This window comes from Manacus candei, unplaced genomic scaffold (assembly GCF_025592945.1).
Source record: "Manacus candei isolate 608988 ecotype Guabito, Panama unplaced genomic scaffold, ASM2559294v1 h1tg000094l, whole genome shotgun sequence".
Lineage (NCBI taxonomy): Eukaryota > Metazoa > Chordata > Aves > Passeriformes > Pipridae > Manacus > Manacus candei.
In genome coordinates this window covers 3,004,378-3,024,553 of record NW_026138142.1, presented here as the reverse complement: position 1 = coordinate 3,024,553, position 20,176 = coordinate 3,004,378, and the positions used below count along the sequence as shown (strand labels likewise).

The following is a 20,176-nucleotide window of genomic DNA, read 5'->3' as shown; positions in this document are numbered from 1 at the left end:
AGCCAGCCAGTGCAGACTGCATGCAGAGGACCTGCTGGTCTGGAGGAGATGGAAATGAAGCCAGGACTCCCCAGGACCCACTGGTACATCTTACCTCTGGTGAGCATCTAAGAGTCCATGTGCTTCCACCAAAAGCTCCACTTCAGCAATTCAGGAACTGAAATGAGCAGCAGAAATTAATTTCTGTAAATCTGGATCCTCAGTCATCACCAGCTCCTTACTGCAACATTTTAACCCCCTTCTCCATTCTCTCACACCCCAGGAGAACCACTGGACTTACACAAGGGGAGCATGTGGCTGGAGACCTCTGAGCCAAGCATTTCATAGAATCGTAGAATCGTTTAGGTTGGAAAAGACCTCGAAGGTCATGGAGTCCAACCGTTAACCCAGCACTGCCACATCCACCACTAAGCTGTGTCCCTGAGCACCACATTTACATCTGTTATCTGTTAAATCCCTCCAGGGATGGTGACTTCACCACTTCCCCGGGGTAGCCTGTTCCTGCGCTTGGTTTCCTCTTATGAGAGTAGTTGAATGAAAAAAAAAGGATCCCGAGGGACAATTCAGTGAGTAAGGGATGTGTGATCCCTGGTGTCCAGTGTCAGCTTAAGGAAACTATAGGATGAGACAAAGCCTCTTCAGCCTCTTCTCTCACTGGTGAGAACTAAATACGCTAATTATTGCTAATCTACAGCTCACTCGTTGTCGGTCAGCAGGTGACGAGCTCTCTGCAAAGCTGGTTCCTGTGCCAGTGGCCATCCTATCGCAGCCTCGGCATTTGAAGGATAAACACTAACAACACTGTCAGAGCTGGGCGAGTGCTGCCCCTTGCAGAGGGTCGGTGTCACAGCGGCTGAGCCTCAGCACAACGGGGCCACGCTGCAACAGATCACAGAATCACAGAGTCAGCTAGGATGGAAAAGACCTCTGAGATCATCGAGTCCAACCTGTGAGCTAATACCGTCCTGTCAACTAGACCATGGCACTGCTGCCACATCCAGTCTCTTCTTAAACACCTCCAGGGACGGTGACTCCACCACCTCCCTGGGCAGCCCATTCCAGTGCCCAGTCACTCTCTCTGTAAAGAACTTCCTAACGATCAACCTAAACCTCCCCTGGCGCAGCTTAAGGCTGTGCCCTCTTGTCCTACTGCTGGTTGCCTGGGAGAAGAGACCGACCTCCACCCGGCTACAACCTCCTGATGCTGATGTGTGGAAGACAAAAGAGATTTTCGAGGTTAAAAAAAACCCCACGCCAATTCAGCAATAAGTGCGCCCGGCCGGGGCAGGACTCCGGTGAGAGGAAAAGCGCTGGGATCCCGGACCGAGGGATACGAGCTCGCCCCGGTCCCGCCACCCTCCCGGGATGCAGGACGGGACGTGCCCGTCCCACGGGGATGCTGCGGGGGCGGACACAGGGAGCCGGGGGCAGGGCGGCTCCTCCCCGGCGGGGCGGGATGAAGGGGCCGGGAAGAGGGACGCGGAGCCGGGCCGGGCGCAGGGCAGAGCCGAGCCGGGAGAGGCAGGACTAACCCCGAGGTGCCATGTCGAGGGTGGTCATCTGCCTGCTGCGCTGCGACCTGCGCGCCCACGATAACCAGGTATGGGATTTTCCGTGGGGATAGCCCCGTTGGTGGGCAGGATGGGGAGAGATGCCCGCCGCATCCCGCCCCCGGCAGCTCTCACGGCCCTCTCTGTGTTTTTTCCAGGTGCTCCACTGGGCTCAGGATAACGCAGATTTCGTGATCCCTCTCTACTGCTTCGACCCGCGGCACTACCTGGGCACCCACTGCTTCGGCTTCCCCAAGACAGGGCCCCACCGGCTCCGGTTTTTGCTGGAAAGTGTGAAGGATCTAAGGGAAACGCTCAAGAAAAAAGGAAGGTAGTTGAGAAAGCACCGTGCAAATAACACGTATATTTCTCTTTTCCTGCTCTTTTTCAACACATACCTGTACTCTGAGTCAAATCATGTGCGGTGCTCCGAGCTCTGATGGTGGTTTATTTCTGAGAGCTACAGCCCTTCTGTTAGGTACAGCAAGGTCCCTTATGTAGCCACTGTTCAGATGACTTGCTGTGGTGACTGCACAGGGAACAAAGAGCCATCTAGGCTGTGCTATGTGGGCTTTTGCTTTCTCGAAATCAGATACCACAGATGGGTGTCACCCTTGAGTGCTTTGTCCAGAGCCTTGACAACTGGAGACATGAATGGCAGCCTTTGAGATGTAGGCAATGACTGTGGCATGTGTCCTTTCTTGTCCCTAGGAGTTTTCCCTAGGAGCTGGCTTGAGACTGACCAACATGGATTCTGGCCTGCGAGACTGGAGAGTTACATCTGTTTATGCTCTGTCCCTCTAAACTCAGTCTGTGGTAGGCTGCACTGTGGTAAGGGGGTCTCCAGAGGAGCCTCCTTTATTATGCTTTTAGAACCATATCTGGGGTAGACCAGGGCCTGAAGAATCCATTACCAGGTAACATCTGGCTTTGCTTAGCAAAAGATCATAGAGTCATAGAGCAGTTTGGGTTGGAAGGGACCTTTAAAGGTCATCTAGTCCAACCTCCTGCAATGAGCAGAGGCATCTTCAACCAGAACAGGTTCCTCAGAGCCCCGCTCAATCTGACCTTGAATGTTTCCAGGGATGGGGCACCTGGCACCTCTCTGGGCAACCTGGACAAGTCACATCAGCCAGCTCTTCAATCACTGGTGTATGAGGATGAAGAGATTCACTTTTAGGTAACAGCCTGGCTTTGTGCCCAGTGATCCTTTCTAAGGCATCCAGAGTGTCAGAAATATGTTTGACACAAACTAAGCCCCAGAGGCTTACAAGCTCTGTTCACTGGCTCCTAAAAAATGCAGGCTAGTCAAATCCTGCCTGTCTGCCTCCACACTGGGTCTGTGCTCCGTAGAGAACTAGTCCACGGGTGCCTGCCTGGGCTCAGACAAGGACCTCCTGTACACATAAATAACAACAACTCAGGCCAATATTTTGTGTTTGTAGTACCCTGGTTGTGAGGAAGGGGAAGCCAGAAGATGTGGTCCGCGATCTGATTACTCAGCTGGGCTCTGTCAGCGCTGTGGCTTTCCACGAAGAGGTAAGGGAAATACTGAAGTGACATAGTTTAAAAGATAAAATTAGGTTGCAGAGGTTTCTTTCACAACCAAATGGTGATGCAGATCCTGTGTGTTCAGGGCCTTTCTTGGCAGTGGTGGTGTTAACCTTGGGGAAACTGGATAGTTCCTGGGATGGGGATGGTGTAGGCTCTGGGTGGGAGTCCTTGCTGGGCAAGACTCAGAGATTGTGTGTGTGCATCCAGAGGGAAGCAGCTAAATGTGGAGATGAGGGAGGAGGGCAGGACAAGGGACCAGGGTCTGTGTGCACATGGGAGCTGGGGCTGTGCAGGCCTGGCCTCACTGTTTTGATCTCCCTAGGCCACGCAGGAGGAGCTGGATGTGGAGAAGGGGCTGTGCCAGGTGTGTAAGGAGCATGGGGTGAAGGTTCAGACGTTCTGGTCATCCACGCTGTATCATCGGGATGACCTTCCCTTCAGGCCTATTGCCAGGTGGGCTGCTCCATGATGTCACTGACTCCTGCACTGTCCCACTTGTTTCTCACTCCAATGAACTCTTCAGGAGGGCTCCCAGTCATCTGGTCCCACAGAGAAGGGACCCAATAGTCCATCTGTGTTTATGGTGCATCGAGGGGAAGGGGCACATTCATCCCTCTGCATTAGCAGGATTTCCACTTCAATATCCATAAAGCCAAGGTGTGTGTTTGAGCATTTACTGAGGACTGATTTCTCTTTGCCCTTCCAGCAGTTTGGACCAGCACAGTCTGGATACTCAGTCTGCAGTCCTCAAAATCCTTGTGACATAGAATCATAGAATCATTTAGGTCAAAAAAGACCTTAAAGATCACCATTAATCCAGAACTGCCAAGCCACCACTAAACCTTATCCCTAAGTGCCACATCTACACTTTTAAATACATCCAGGGATGGTGACTCAACCACATCTCTGGGCGGCCTGTGGGATTCTTAATCACCTTTTCAATGATTTCCCTAATATCGGATCTAAACCTCCCTGGCACAACTTGAGGCCATTTCCTCTGGTCCTGTCACTTGTTATCGGGGAGAAGAGACGGACTCTCCAGGCTACAACCTCCTTTCAGGTTGTAGGAAGCAACAAGATGCCCCTTGAGCCTCCTCTTCTCCAGGCTGAGCCCCCCCAGCTCCCTCAGCTGCTCCTCACCAGACTTGTGCTCCAGACCCTTCCCCAGCTCTGTTCCCTTCTCTGGACATGCTCCAGCACCGAAATGTCCTCCCTGTAGTGAAGGGCTCAGAGCTGAACTCAGGATTTGAGGTGCCTCACCAGTGCCACGTACAGGGGGATGGTCACTGCACTGGTCCTGCTGGCCCACTATTGGTGACACTCCTGGGACACTGGCCTGGATTGCTCCATTACCCCCTCTGACTGAATGCATCTGCCTATGACAACAGCCCTTTGCCTGTGGACTCTTTCATGGTTCCCTCAGTAGTCACATGGGGTGTAGTTGATGGAGTTGTAAGTGATCCGTGGTATTCTGTAGAAAATGTATAAAATAGGGCAGAAGAGTCAGGCCATGAAAGTGCCTTTTTCTCTCCTTTGACTGAAAAGGCACCAGGAGGTTGCAGATTTTTACACTGAGGTCAACCTTGTGTGTTAATCAGAAGTTAGGTGAGAGAAATCTGGCCCTCATGGACACGCCTTAAATTGAAAAGGCACAATTTGCATCAGAAGCAGAAAGCAATTGGGCAAAGGGCTGAACTTCTGAAGGCTGCTAGCCCCATGGGCATCTTCCTCTATTGTGCCTGGCAGGATAGAGAGGTATCACAAACCTGTGCTCTGCCCCAGGGGAGCACAGCCTGGAATGCTAATCCTCCCCCTGTGGAAGGTGTGTGAGTGCTGTGTGCAGGGGCCGGGGAAACCACCCTGCAGAGACCTGACTGTGCTGTCACCTGTGCAGGTTGCCTGATGTCTACACCCATTTCCGAAGGGCGGTGGAATCTGAGGCGAAGGTCCGGCCAGCCCTGCGGATGGCAGAGCAGCTAAAGCCTCTGGCTCCAGGGCTGGAAGAAGGGTGCATCCCTACAATGGAGGATTTCGGACAGAAGGGTAAGACAGCTCAATTTGGCAGTTGCTCCCATGAAATCCTACCTAGGTTCTGTTCTTATATATATCCTGGTTAGACCTGTTTTTAAAAACATGGTTTTGCAAAGCAAGTTGGCTGCTTCAGATTCCCAGGACACAGACATTCAGCCAAGGTGAAGTAGGCACCTGTACTGGCTGCACTTGAGATCTGGTGGTTAATATAAACCAAACATCTTGCACTGCACATCATACTCTCTCACAGAAAAGATGTCTCCTTGTAAATATGGAGAGGCAATTTGTGCTCAGGAGATAAATAAAAGAGAGGAGATTTACATTAGATGTTAGGACATTCTTCCCTGTGAGGATGGAGAGGCCCTGGCACATGTTGCCCAGAGAAGATGTGGCTGCCCCATCCCTGGAACTGTCCAAGGCCAGGTTGGAGAGGGCTTGGAGCAACCTGGGATAGTGGAAGGTGTCCCTGCCCATGGCAGGGGATGGAATGAGATGATCTTTAAGGTCCCTTCCAGCCCAACCCATTTTGTGATTCTATGATATGTCTCTTTCTGAGAATCAAGACATGGAGGCAGTGGTTGCCCTTTCAACTGTAACTAAACCTCTGCCCACTCATACAGCAAATCAAGGTAAATCCCCTGTGGAGGAGGTGCCCTGCAGCTGGGTAGAAAACATCTTCTTAGTGCTTTTTAATATGTTTGATGTGACCCCTATTTTAAAGGAAGACCACACAATCTTTTATGTCCCAAAAGCAGACATTCCTACTGCTGAACATCCCTAGATTTTAAGCTCCCTACCTTTCCAAGGGGGTAACAATGTGATGGTGTTTTCTGTGGCAGATCCTGTAACTGATCCACGAACAGCCTTCCCCTGCAGTGGAGGAGAGACCCAGGCTTTAATGAGACTGCAATATTATTTTTGGGACACGGTAACTCTTGCATTTCCTTGCCTACATCCTCCCCCTTGTACACATGGCTGTGCAAGTGGGTGAGGCTGCAGTTTCACTTCCTAACAATATTTCCTTAGCTCCTGTATAACACTTTGCAAAGCAGAGAAATAGCATTATTTCAGTTTTTCAGAGAGGCAAACTAGACCAAAAAGAAGTCATCCAGGAACTGGGAATGTATGCCAAATACTTAGGAACCTAGTTTAGTGGCCATCCCTCTGAAATTCTTTTTTCCGTTAATTTTTGGGAATTGGGACAAAATTTTTTAGCTCCTTTCTCTCAATTTGCCTTTTCTCATGTCCCATGTGATCAGCGAAGTAGTTCCCCCATATTGGAGGAGTGAAAAGTGGCCTGAAGGAGCTGCACTTGCAATTGGGGTGAGGAACAACTAACCCAAGTTCTGCCCACAGTTATAAATAGTTGGAGGTTCCTGTAGTCTGTTTTGAAAACTTGCAGCCAATATATTACAGCTACTTCTTGCTCCCTTGCTTTGGTGGAGTGAAGCTGCTGCTGACTGCATTTTGCCTGTGCAGCCAGTTTTTGGACTTCTTCCTGGCCTAGTTTGAGGAACTGCCTTAAATTTGCCTTGTGTGAATTCAAAGACACGTGTGCTGATTTCCAACAGCATCAGACCCCACCAGCTTTGTGGATAAAGGGGGGAGCATCTCTCAGGCTGAGATGGGTTAGGAACTGTGCTGTGTCCAGTGCTTCAGGGCATCCTTTGTGCTGTGCTGAGGAAGTTGCTGCATTCCTTTGCTGTTGGGGATCATTGTCCTGGTTTAACCCCAGGAGGCACAGCCCTAAGCAGCTGCTCCCTCAGTCCCTGCAAGTGGGATGGAGGAGAGATTCAGAAGGGTAAAAGTTGAGAAAAGTCGTGGGTTGAGGTAAAGACAGTTAATTAGGGAAAGCAAAAGCTTTTTGCATTGGCAAAGCCGAGTAAGGATTCATTTAAAACTTCCCATCAGTGGGCAGGTGCTCAGCCAGCCCCAGGAAAGCAGGGCTCTACCACGTGTAATAGTTACTTGGGAAGACAAACAGGCACCACTCCAAACATCCCCCTTTCCTCCTTACCCAGCTTTATGTGCTGAGCATGACATCCTATGGTCTGGGATACCCCTTGGGCCAGTTGGGATCAGCTGTCCTGGCTGTGTCCCCTCCCACCTCCTTGTGCACCCCCAGCCTACTCAGGGTGGGGTGGTGAGAGAGGCAGAAAGGGCCTTGAGGCTGTGTGAGCCCTGCTCAGCAATAACAAAAACACTGGTGTGCTATCAGCACTGCTTTTAGCACAAATCCAAAACAGCCCCAGACCAGCTACAGTGGAGAAAATTAACTCCATCCCAGCCAAAATGAGCACAGGCATGCACAGCTTCTACTCTTGGTCAAGCATTAATACAACCAGTGCTGGAAAACCTGTTCCTTCTTTTTTTGTAATGCAAGTATTGTGTTCCCCAGCGAGGTAGAACAGCCCCTTAGCAATTGTAACCTGTGCAGTGAAGGGGATCGAGGAGAGATCTGGATTCCCTGTGTCCCCTGCACTGTCCATGGAGCGCTCAGAAAATGGAAGATGTGCACCCTGCTGTAAATGTGGGTTCCTGCACCTGAGTGCTGGGAGCTGTCAGACTCAGGTTCTCAAACTCAAACAAGCAACCACATGGACAATGGAGTTCCACTGGGGCTTGGAAGTGCATTATTGATCCAGAGTCAGATGGGAACGGGCAGGGAGCAAGTACAACCAGGTGCACAGTGCTTGTGGAAGGAAACGTGCTCCAGGCTGAACTGGGGAGCACAGCTTGTGACACACATCCCACAGCTATAATGAAAACTGCTGGCCTGATTAATTCCTGTGCGCTGGAGGCAGGAATTTGGCAGCTGTGTAATCCTTGCAGGCAGCCATGAGAGGGAGCCCAGCCCTACCAGATTGCTCTGCCTCCAGAAGGAGAGAAAACATATTTAGCAGGTTGTTTGTAAAGTGTTCAAACCTTTTGTTCTTTTGCTGGCACAGAACCTGGTTGCATCTTACAAGGAGTCTCGGAATGGGCTGGTGGGAATGGATTACTCAACCAAATTTGCACCATGGTAAAGATTTTTGTTGTGGAAAACTCCTTTTCTGCTCCCCTCCCAAACTGATGTTACCTGTCTGCTGAGTGCTACTGAGCATGGGTAGGGGTCTGGGTGTGGTTCCCTGGGAACATTCCTGCAATTAGGAACTGCTGCACTGTAGCAGAACTGTGCCAAGAGCCCTGTGTGCTGGGACCACCAATGTGGGCAGGGCACAGGAGGGACTCATGCCTTTGGCTTCACGCTGTTTTGTGCGTGAGGGGTGGTTGGGAGCAGGCAGGGAAGCAGCACAGCTTCCATGTGTTAAGAGGGTTGTAGAAGAACTCGATCCAGTCCTGGTTTCCTGAATACTGTGGGGCAAGTCACCTCACCTCACTGCCATTGTCTTCTTCTGTGGGTAGAAGAGACACTTCTGATTATTCCTATTGCAAAAGGATCTCTGCTGACTCCTGGTTAGGTGGTTTAGTCTCTGATGCTGGAAGGGGCAGAGTTAATTCCAGACTGAAACTGCAGCAGCAGATCCCAGTTCAGCCTAAGCTGAGAGCATCTGGAGTGTTGTCCCGACAGAACTGTGATATGAAACAGTTTTCTGAGGCTGTTACAGGTCAGGATTTCTTGTTTTCACCCAGCTTTGTGCTTTGTTGGTTGCAGTGGATGGCTCCATCTGGTGGCGCTTCAGAATTCCAGTCGGGATCCCAGGACCACTGAAGCTGCACAGGTTTATTTGTGGCTCTGCTTGAGTTTTTCCAAGCTGGCCATTTGCCCAGAGCAGACAGTCCAGATCTGCCTGCCCCAAAATGTTCCTCTGTCAGATAATCAAAATCAGAGTGGCTCAGATTGCAGCCAGTCAGTCCCATCTCGTACTGGCCATTTCTAAGTGTCAGAACTGGACAACAATTAAGAAAAAACTCTTCAGACTCTTTCTTCCTGTTCTCCAGAATTCATTAGAACATCAAATGTTTCCACCAGCCATAGTGGAAATGGCAGTTAAATGCATTTCTAGGAAAATCAAGGTAAAAGTTGTTCCTGCATGATGGATTTGGAGTCTGGAAGCTCTTTCCTGTCTTGCACAGGACTTACTTGAAACAAATGGAAGGAGCCCAGTGAGTTGAAATGCCAGAGTGGGGTTTGATTCCCTAGGTTTCCTGCCTGGCCTCAGATTTTCAGCAAGCCTTCTGTGGTTGCTCAGATAAGACGTTGAGGTTCTGCAGGAAAAGGAGCCCTGGCACATAATAAGGAGGTTTGCAGTGTAAGGACAGGGAGGACAGGTGATGCAGAGGTTGGCATTTGAGATCCACTTTGGGTTTGTCACTGGTGCACTAAGTCAGCAGCTGATCAAATCATTCAGGCAAAACTTGTCAAACTTGTGTGAAATGATTTGTCTCCGTAGCTTGGAGGCTCCTGTAACAGCCATATGCTGGGAAGGGGAGGATTTTGTTTCTTGGAAGAGGATTCTCTCTCTGGAGGAGTTGCAAAGAAGTTGCAGAACTTGATTAAAGCCGTTTGGGGCAGAGCTGCAAACCCAGCAAAACCTTTTAGACAACAACTCAACACAAAACTGCCTCTCCACTCCCTCTGAGCTGTGAGTCCTGCATGGCATTCAGGACACAATTCCTCTGCTTTCAGGCTGGCGCTGGGCTGCATCTCACCTCGATACATCTATGAGCAGATCCAGAAGTATGAAAGAGAGAGAACAGCAAATCAGAGCACATACTGGTATGTCCTTGCACCATCAGCATGTTGTTTTCTCTGAATAGGAAACCAGCATCTCACACACAGGAGAGTGATTTGTTAACTCCCCTTAATTAATGTTTGTTTTTCCTGTGCCTGCTGCCTGGCTCCTCTGGGTTGCACTGCAGTTCTGTTTCAGGATTTATTAATCTGCCTTTGACACTCAGAGGCTTTAGGCACTTTGCAAGTAGAGATTATGGATGCCAGTTGTCATTATTATTGCTGGGAAATTGTGGTTTATGATTTTTAAAAACGATCTCAGTAAATCAGCACCATCTGTCTCTGTATTGTTATTATGGGCTAGATGAGAAGAAAGAATGATTTACAAATAAAAGCTAAAGGGTTTCTCATATCAAGGATACGAGCAGTTTCACTCCAAAGTCTCAGCAACTGTGTGACTTGTACAAAGCACTCTCATGGAGGAGCAGGTTCATGTTAGAGCCTGGCCTAACACTAGACCTGGATGGGAAAAAAAACCCAAACCAGAAAGTCTGTGCAAACTCTAGAACTGCATATTCATATTGGTTGGTTACATTTGCAATATGTCAAACAGCACAGTGGTTGGTGAAGAGCGGGCAGAACATTGCCAACAATTCTGGCCAAAATACTCAATTTCTTTAAAATTCAAATGACAGATAAAATATCAACACTCTTCAAGTGTGTGTTTGGGGTTGTTTTTTTCTTAGAAGACAATTAAGAGAGGAAAGATTTCAAGAAATGAACATACTCATGTTTTTCCATCTAATAGCCAGCCTGCTGGCAGCTGGGGTGCCGTGGTGATTTTAGCATTTTAAAGTGATTAATAATTATAAAAATGAATCTGTCAAGCTCCCAGGCACTGCAGACAATGGTACAGTAAAGTACAGGTCGTGATGGCTGCACATGAGGGACTCCTTGAACCTCAGCATTATGACACCAGTTTTTAGCATTTGGGCAGTGTCTTGTTTTGTAATGAGATTTTCCAGAAAGATCTTATCAGCCTAAACATGAACTGAGCAGAATGTTTCCAGTATGCCAGGGAGCTGAAGCAGGCCTCAGAGGCTGAGGTGGGACTGTCACCTGATCTCACGAGCTAGAGCACTATCAACCCCTTTTGAAAGGTGTCTTTAAGTCCCTCACAAAGGTTATTGCTTAAATCAAGGCAAAGCTCTCAGGAATGTGCTGACACACTTGTTCATGAGGAAGTGTGAAGCTGAATCAGGCCCTCACCCTGCTCTTTGGAGGATTGCATCCCAGTAGGGATGGATGAAAAACACATTTCCTGAAATTCTGCTCCTGCACTCGAGCTAAGGGAAGATTCCCAGGTGATTCATGCAAAGTTTGCTTTCCCTGTAGTCACCCAGTTGCAAAGCCAGGTAAGTAGGCTTGGGAAAGAACTGTTATTGTGGGAAGGTCCGTGAAATTGTGGATAAACCTCATGGTGTTAATGATGGGTGCTGTGGAAGGAAAATCCCAATTCGGTAATTTTGTCTGACCCACAGTGACCCTTTGTGTTTCAGGGTCCTGTTTGAGCTGCTGTGGAGGGATTACTTTCGGTTCATGGCCCTGAAGTATGGCAGGAGGATTTTCTCCCTAAGAGGTGTGTGTGGATCGCTGTATTTGGAGAGGAAAAGTGCAGTCTTACCACAGGGAAAGTAAGAGAATGGGCTGCTGCCATTAAGTTGTACAAATGTTCTTCTCAAAGCAGTGGTGTGACCACCATGGTGCTGAAGACTCTGCAAACACTGAGCCCCACACCTGATATAGGGAGGATTATTAACACATATCTGTGGGAAACAGCAGAACAATCAGAGTGAAGATGCTGTTTCCAGACACATTGCATCTTTGGGTAGAATCCAGGCTCCAGGCTTGCCCACATTCACCAGAGAATCTGGGACAGAGCAGGAACTGACCCAGGAGTGTGAATCCCTAGAAACCAGATATTCTTTCTGCCTCACACTACATAGGAATCAGAGTGAGATTCAGCTCCAGCCCCAGTGACTGATGTGCAGGAGTCTGCACCTGAACTGGGGGTCTGAACTCTCCATGCAACCACAAATATCCAGCCCATATGTCAGGAAACCCTAAGAGGTGATGCCTGTGCTGGGTGAGCTGTTCTCCAGGTGATGTAGCTGCCTGTACCTAAGCAGAGAGCACTGCTTTCTATACCCTAGGTCAGATGCTGGCATCCAGCTGTGGCTGCAGAGGAACACATCTCCCTCAGGGCCTGTGTCACATCTGCCAGGCCTGTGAGGCTGTTTTAATGGCACTGGAAGCCAGTGGTGAGCCTGACCTTGGATATCTGCAGCTAGAGCTGAGTTGTCCCTTCTGCCTCCGTTCCACTGTACAGAAGGCTGTAATTGCCATTGGATCCTGCAGACATTAAATCATCTCCCTCATCTGTTCCTATCCCACTGCAGGGGCAGAGTGTTGCCTGGGGCTTCTGCCAGGTAATTCTTGGTTTAGTATCTGCTACAGAAACAGATTTCACATAAACGTTGTCCTGGAGTAAAACTGAACAAGAAAATACTGTCTTGGGCCAGAGCTTATCTCCTGCCACCTGTGAAGTCTGAGTTGGTTTTAATTAAAAAAAAAAAAAAAAAAGAAAACATCAACAAAAGAAATAATCAAAATCTGTTAGGGCTTGAGCATCCTCTGTATATAAAAGATACCCCTTTGCAACACTTAGAAGGAAGAATGGGTTGTCTCTAAACCCTTGCAGAAGGTTTCTTTATAATAACACTGAGAGGACGAGCTTTACCCTATGCCTTGTGTCAGCCAAGGTGCCTCAGGCTGTGTTGTTGTGTGAGTAACTGCCTGCGTCACTATTTCTTCATCAGCAGTTCATTATTTTTCTCAACAGGGCTTCAAAGTAAAGAGATACCCTGGAAAAAGGACCTTCAGCTCTTTGACTGCTGGAAAGGTCAGTAGAAACCGCAGGTTTGGCTGGGTGTGCTTTTGGCTTCCACGTGCCTGCGTGTTCACACGTGCCCTGACGCCGGCTGGGTCTCTGCAGGGAGCTGTCATTTCAGCTGGCACCACCAGTGTGTGAGGGCGTGTGCAGGATGCTTGGCTTCCCTTCCCAGACTGAGCACCGTACAGGAGCAGGACCACAGGGTGTCATGAGTGGCCAGGTTCTGCAGTTAGGTTTTCCTGCCCAAGGGGGAGTGTTTGTCACCTGCTGGTCCCTTCTGTTTAGTCACACAGAGGCTGACCCGCCCTCCTTATCAATGTTAGATTGCCATGCCTGCTACATTTGGTTCTTTGTTTGGTTTTGGTTACAAGGTTAAAGCAAACTTAGAAGTAACCACATCTTTTGTAATCCCACAGCCTTTTCTTTAGCTTTTATATTGTAACATGAATAGCAAGCATAAGATCTCAAAACTTAGAGAGATTAACAGATTGAAGCATCAGAATTAGTGAAATACATGCCTGTATTTCTTTTTTCATGTTAGTGCCACGTGTATCCATTTGCACATAGGATACAATAAATCACACAGGCACAATAAGTCTTTTCCTTAACAATAGACAAACTGTCTACTTTTCAGATACTAATCCTTGGAGATTTGTCCAGTACATCCCTCCATTAGTCACCTGTCAAGAATCTTTCTGTTCTTGGCCCATCTCACTGTTGTCTGTATATTCTACTCTGCAAAATTCCCTGCAATCCACCTGATTGCTTTTCCAGTCTGAGATTTTTCCGTACTGTTGTTTTTTGCTTTTTTTTTTTTCTTGCCAAAAATTCTCCTTATCTCAACTTTCAGTATGATTTCCCATTTAATTTCCAGTGGGTCCTAGTGGCTGCACCCCGGCTAAACCTCACTGAAATCCCACCCTGCCACTGTGCACTGGCACCGTCTTTCCCACTTGGAGGGCTGTGAATGCAGGGCCACGGGTTGTTTTAGGAGTGCCCAAAAATGTCCTCGTGTCCCAGCACTGTGTTTTGTCTCCACAGAGGGCAAGACTGGGGTTCCTTTCGTGGATGCCAACATGCGAGAGCTGAGTGCCACAGGCTTCATGTCGAACAGAGGGCGGCAGAACGTCGCCAGCTTCCTCACCAAGGACCTGGGCCTGGACTGGAGGATGGGGGCAGAATGGTTTGAATACCTGCTGGTAGGACTGAACCCTTTGTGTACCCAGACTTGTTGGTGCTCCCTGCCCTGAGCAGAAGGCAGGAGGACAGCTCTGACTAACAAGGAATGATACAGGAGATGATCGTTAATTTTCAGGCTGATCTAAGTCCGTGTATGTGCTGCTTGCAGGGTATGAACTTCCCAAAGCTCGCATAAGTAAAGGGAATTTTGCCACAGTGAAGCTACCATCAGCCAAGATGTAGCTGGGAAGTTTGCAATAATAGTTTCGATCCTCCTCGCAGGGTTTTAGCCAGAGATCTGTCACACTTGAGAAAACTTTCAAAACATAAATTATGTTAACAATGCTCTGATTTGGCCACCGCAGAGGCTGGGGAGGAGGGCAGCCCAGAAATAGAACATAAAAAGAAATGTGTGCTGGCACAGCATCTTTGCATTGATTGCTGTGGACAGGGAAGCTGTGTAGTCAAGAACAGGCAAGTGTGGACAATAGCTGGATCAGCTTCCAGAGAGCTCCACCCTGGCCAGAGGCATCCCTCTTCTTTCTGGTGAGTTACTGCCAACTGGAGCACCAATTCCTGTCTCATATATCAATCAGCAGCTGTGCAAGCTCAGTTAAATGGCTGGGTCACTTCTCTGACCTCAGTCCCCATAGATCCTTCTGGTACTGACTGAAAAAGGCCAAATACTCACGTCAGCCTCAAATTAAAGACCTTGTGTGTGGGATACAAGAGACTACTGGTGGTCAGGGAACTCTGCTCACTAGGAGTACTGAAGGGACAGAGAAAGCCTGCTTGCCTTGCCATTATCTGCAATTAAAAGAGCTTTTTTTTTTTTGTGAATGTAGATTTATTTTTTTCTTTTTTGAGCTTCCTTGGAGCTGGGCTCTGACATGGCTTTGGCTTCAGGAGGAAGATCTGGGTGCTCTTCCCATGCCAGTGCTGTGAGCAGCAGTGGGCTGGCACAAAACCACTGTGCATGACTTCAGGATCTTCCAGAAGGAGTTTTCTTCCAGAAGCTGCATGCAATGATGCTTCTCCAGATAAGAGCAAGAACCTTCCAGGTCCTATTCCATAAGTGAGGAAGACCTGAAAGGTCTCATACTAGAAGGATTCTCCCTATGTTACCTACATTTATTCCTGTAGACATGGATGTTAACAGCTTTGCTGGAAGCAGGATTTAGACTCTGCACTGGCCCTTGCACCTCGAGAAGCCCCAGGTGCTGATGGCCACTGTAGATTGGTGTGGCACAGGCTGATCCTTGTGCCCTTCTGTCCCATCCTTTAAGCTTGTGTCCAGCTCTGTTACTGTAACCTGGTGGCATTCCCAGAGTAGCCTACAGGACACATCAGCTTGGTGGGGGAGACATGGCTGTAGGAGGGCAGAGGCCAGCACAGAGCTGAAATTGGTCTCACTTGCCTCTTAAAAGCAAAAGCAATGCCTGTTTCATCCCTGCTACTGCCAGCAAAGGCCCACCAAGTGTTTGTGTGTGCCATCCACACCAGACAGGCAGGGAGACTGAGGCACGAGCTCTCTGCAACCCACTGAAGCCAGGGGAAAGGCCAGAGACCTCTCATGTCCTGGACAGAGAATATCTCAGCTCTGACTTCACTGATTTCATTCCCAGGGTCAGGCCCCAAGGAAAGGCAGAGAAACAAACAGAAGAGAATGCCAGGAAGGGGCAAGGCTGAGGGGGAAATGAGCCTGCCTCCTCCAGTCCCCCTTGGATTTGCCCTTACCTCCCACACAGGCTTTCCTGCATGTTAATCACACTATCAGGCCTCCCATAGCATCTTTCTTCCCTTCATCTCACGGCCTGGAGGAAGTGCTGCTGGGAAGGGGAAGCCTGGAGCACAGGGAGCAAAGCTGGCTGCTGATCACCCTGACCCCAGCATTCAGGGTCTCTGCAGAGAAAGGGGAATTTGGCAGAGCCTGTTTCCCGTGCCTTCTGCCATCCAGGTGCATTGAGCTCCTCACTTTAAGGAGTGGCTGGGATTTTTGGAAAAATCCCTGTGTGGACTGGTTGTTGCTGTGACTGCAGTAAAGGGAGAACAGCACTGAGCCAGCTCTTTTTGCCACAGCTGCTGCTTTTGCAGCACAGACACCCCTCCTAGGAATGCACAGAGATCCCACACCCTCTTTGCTATCACTTCCACTCCCCTCCTGAGCTGGGTTGGAATTGTCCTACAGCTGGAAAGCTCTTGGTGTTGGATTTAAGCCATGCTGCCCAGCTGAAGAGCCCTTGGATTGGACTATGTTATGCTCTCATTTGTGCCAGTTCCAGAAGCCTTGTTTCATTTTACAGGAGCATCCTTGAGAGCTTTTTATTTGCTTAGATGAGAAATAACTTGATGAGAGAAAAGTGGGAGAAAACTGCAGTGTTTGCATTGTTTGCATCTTTATACACACTGTCATGATTCTGTCAGACTGTGGTGTCTGGGTAACTGGTCAGGAAGGATTTTCTCTCATATTTGAAATGTTCTGGGCTGCTGCTGTTTCAGAATACGAGCACACAAAATCTAGGGCTTGTTGTTGTGAAGTCTGCCAGATGAGGGCAGAAAGAGAAGGATTTTCTTTGAAAAAGGGAAATTGAGAAAGAGATTTTGGTTAGACTTTTATAGATCTCACTGACTTAAGGACCATGAAGTGAAGAGACCTGGGAAGCTGATCCCAGGTGTAAAAAGCAGCCAGATGTCTGTACCTACAACTTGAGAGGGCTCTGACCACCCCAGGGTGATTGCCATTCAAGGAATTTTTCCCTTGAGCTAAGGGGTGGACGGGGAGAGAAGACTCACTGAGGGCCAGCCCACCTCTTCTCACTGTTTTCTCCCTGTGTTCTCAAGGTGGATTACGATGTTTGTAGCAATTATGGCAACTGGTTATACAGTGCTGGCATTGGCAACGACCCACGGGACAACAGGAAGTTTAACGTGATTAAACAAGGCCTGGATTACGATGGGAATGTAAGTCTTGTTTGGCTGTTTTACAACGGGCAGTGCAGTGAAGGACAGGTGGTATTTTCAGGGAGCAGAGGAGATCAATCTGCTGTGTGGCTACTGCTGCAAAAGCAGTTCTGTGTCTCCTTGCCAACAGCCAGGCAGGTTCCTCGTTGTGCACAGGAAGATGTGATGCTGACAATCTGCTGCTGTCCCCAGGGAGGCTGGTGCTTCACACACCCTCCCTGCCCTGGTCTGTGTGTTCAGTGTTTCATCACCATTTCTTCTGGGTCACAGCCACATCCCATCAGTGCCTCACACAGACGTTTCCTTGAGCACAGAGCAGCTTCTTGGAGAACTCAGGAGGGACCAGAGAGACAGAGCTGCTCCTTGGGAGGTGCTGGAGAGTAGATTAAACCTGTGACTCCTCTGACTCTCTAAGTGGTGGGAGCAGATAAATTGCTCACATACTGGATTGCCTGCTCCCACCACTATTCCTTAGCTTCTTGGCAGGCTGTACTATTGCCTGTCAGCACTGTAGCTGGCAGGATTTGACAAGAAATCTGAAACTAGTCCTATGAAGAGACACAGAAGTAGAGTTAATAGGAGAGATTCAGGAACACAGGAATGTGCAGCTGAGCTAGTCATCCTAATTTCCTTCAGTCACTGGAAACTTTTTGAGAGTGACTTCATCACAGGATGTCCTAAACAGGACAGGTGAACAGTACCAAAAATGCACCTCTGTCTCCCTCCTCTGCCTGCAGAGTGATCCTGGGAGAACTCCAGCATCCAAGTCTCTCTTTAGGCACTAATGCAGGAGGGGCCAAGGGTTGTCAGAAGTAACTGATGCTTCTCTACCTGGAAATCCAGCTTCTCCCTTTCCTGTTGAGAAACATCCTTGCCGGGAAGCACTTGGAGGTTGTTACTGAATGGATCCTGTCCCGTGTGTTCTGTTTGCAGGGGGATTACGTCCGGCTGTGGGTCCCAGAGCTACAGGGCATAAAGGGAGCAGATATCCACAGCCCTTGGGCACTGAGCAGTGCTGCTCTCTCCCAGGCAGGAGTAACTCTAGGTGAGATACCCACAGCCAGTTGTGACAGCCCCAGAGTGGAGCCGATACATCAGCCAGAGGCCTGTGAGTACTGGGAAGGCTGGGATGGGGTGGGAGGGCTCCAGGGGGGCTGCTCTGTGTCTGTAGGAGTGTCTGTGAGTTCTGTTCTTCTCTCTTGGGTATAAAGGGAAAAATGGTTTTAATGCAAAGTCATGTTACCTCACAGCAGTGGTCCAGCTCTGCACAGGGACTCTGCAGCCAGGGTTATTTAGCTCTGTCTGTCCTACCTGCTGTGGTGAATGATGTAAATTTTAGCTTCTTCTCTGTCCCATCAGCCTTGTATAGTCAGCAGGGCTTAGCCAGAGCATGTCCTTCAGAGCATCCTTCCTTCCACTGGCCAGCAGGGAGGGATGGGGAATCTCCAAGGCCTGCATAGCCTGACCACCCCCTGATGTAGGTGGACAGAAAGGAGCCAACTCACTGTCCTCTGTGTTCAGGAGGTGGAAGAACAACCAACTTCCTGCCATGCTTGAGTGAACCCAAACTAGAGTCAGAAGACCTGTAACTATGGGGACTGGCCCTTGCACTTTGCTTTTTGGGTGTATCTCCCCTTTAGAACAGGGACAGATTGAGATGCTGATCCTGGAGCATGTCAAGGCTTGTATCTGCTGCCTGGGCTGCTGCTCTTGGAGGAGTTGGGTGTGGAAGGAAATGGATGTAACCAATTCTTGTGTATTACAAGGAGTTTTCAGCATTTTGCCTTCCCCCTCTGCACCGTCCCTGCCTCCTCCCAGGTGAGGATACTTTGTGGAGGCTCAAATTTAGATGTCATACTACGTTCAGTGAAGAATGAAGCATGTCTCCATTTCAGGTTTTAATCCCAAGGTGCAGTACCAAATTTTTCAGGCCAGATTCCTTTGCCAAGAGTGGAAAGTTTAGTGGAAGCAAAGCCTTCTGCTTCGGCCATGCTGTTGGAGGGCCTGGATTACTGACCTTCTGGGATCAGAGAAGGGACTCTGTGAATTAGCTCCTTGGTGAGACACTGGTTTCAGGCAGTGATGAAACTGGAAGTCAAAAAGCTCCTCTGCCAGGCAAGAGTTCCATTTTTATCAGCTTTTCCAGCTCACCTTACCAGAAACCCTGGTTTCCTAAATCCAAACCTAGAGCTGTGCCTGTTGGGCTTTCCTGCCTTTGTAGTGGACCTGGGAAGCAGAAGCGCCCTGTCCACGCTTTCCTGCGTTTTAGCACTGCTTTGGGACCAGATTCACTCTGAAACATCAGTAAATCTCTCCCTGTTCATGTTTCATTTGCCACAGGGAGGGAGTCCCCATCCCAGGGGCAGGAGGGGACCTGCACGGGTGCCAGCGCAGCACAAGGACAGAGGGATAGATTTTTACTTCTCTCGCAAGAAAGATGTTTGCTGAAGGCTGGAGGAGCACTCAGCTGGAGGTTTCGCTGCTCAGGATGCCTGGATAATGGTTAATGTCCTTGAAGAACCTATGATATGGGTCTGGCCACAGTAAAGTAACTCAGAATCTCCTGTCCAGTGTCCCCTGGGACACCCTCTGGATGTGGGTATTTGGAGGTTGTCTATCAGCACCTCTTCTTACAAACTGGAGATGATGGTTTATGTGGCAGGTTTTCAGTCAGAACTGAACCTTCTTATGCTAATTTTTCATGGTTTTAAGGTTTAAAACAACAAATTGTTGTGCAATTAAAAGTTTTGCTAGCAGAATATTTTATTTTCCTCATTTCCACAGAGATCCACAGACAGAGGATGTTCTTTTACTGTGTCTTCTGCAATACTTTGGAGAGTCAGTATGTTCCTCTTGAAAACTTCCCTGAAGTCTTCACAGCACCCTGTTGCTTTTGGTGCCAGTCTGGAAGCTGGAAAGTGTTCAGTTCACAGCCAAGAATTGTGCTTTGTACTTGGTGTCAAAACAGTTTAAAATGGTTCCCTGGCCATTTTTACATAATTTTATTTTTATAATTTTATTTTTATGCAGAATGTTTTACTTGCTGGAAGAGTTTGAGAATTTGGAGATGGCAGTGTTTGTGCTGTCGTGGAGCACTGTCACCTGAGGGGCAGCCCAGGTCCTCCCCACTTTGACCCCCAAAGATGGGACGTGGCTCTGGATTTATTACCACTAGGGATCCATTGGGCCTCTTGTCCTGTCACTATTTGCCTGGGAGAAGAGACTGACCCCCACCAGGCTACAATCTCCTGTCAGGGAGTTGTAGAGAGCAAG

At 48.9% G+C, this 20,176-nt stretch overlaps 1 protein-coding gene across 1 annotated transcript; it reads left to right on the top strand.

Moving 5' to 3' along the window:
• The first annotated feature begins 1,474 nt into the window (after nt 1-1,474).
• LOC127461082 (cryptochrome DASH-like) lies at nt 1,475-19,455 on the top strand. The gene is given in 15 exon segments (XM_051768384.1): nt 1,475-1,600; nt 1,709-1,881; nt 2,996-3,089; nt 3,427-3,557; nt 4,999-5,147; nt 5,975-6,063; nt 8,084-8,157; nt 9,766-9,855; nt 11,370-11,449; nt 12,713-12,772; nt 13,805-13,962; nt 16,784-16,903; nt 17,837-17,952; nt 17,954-18,011; nt 19,244-19,455. Coding segments are annotated over 15 exon segments (1,557 nt in total). The 5' UTR covers nt 1,475-1,543; the 3' UTR covers nt 19,352-19,455.
• The last annotated feature ends 721 nt before the right edge of the window (nt 19,456-20,176 follow it).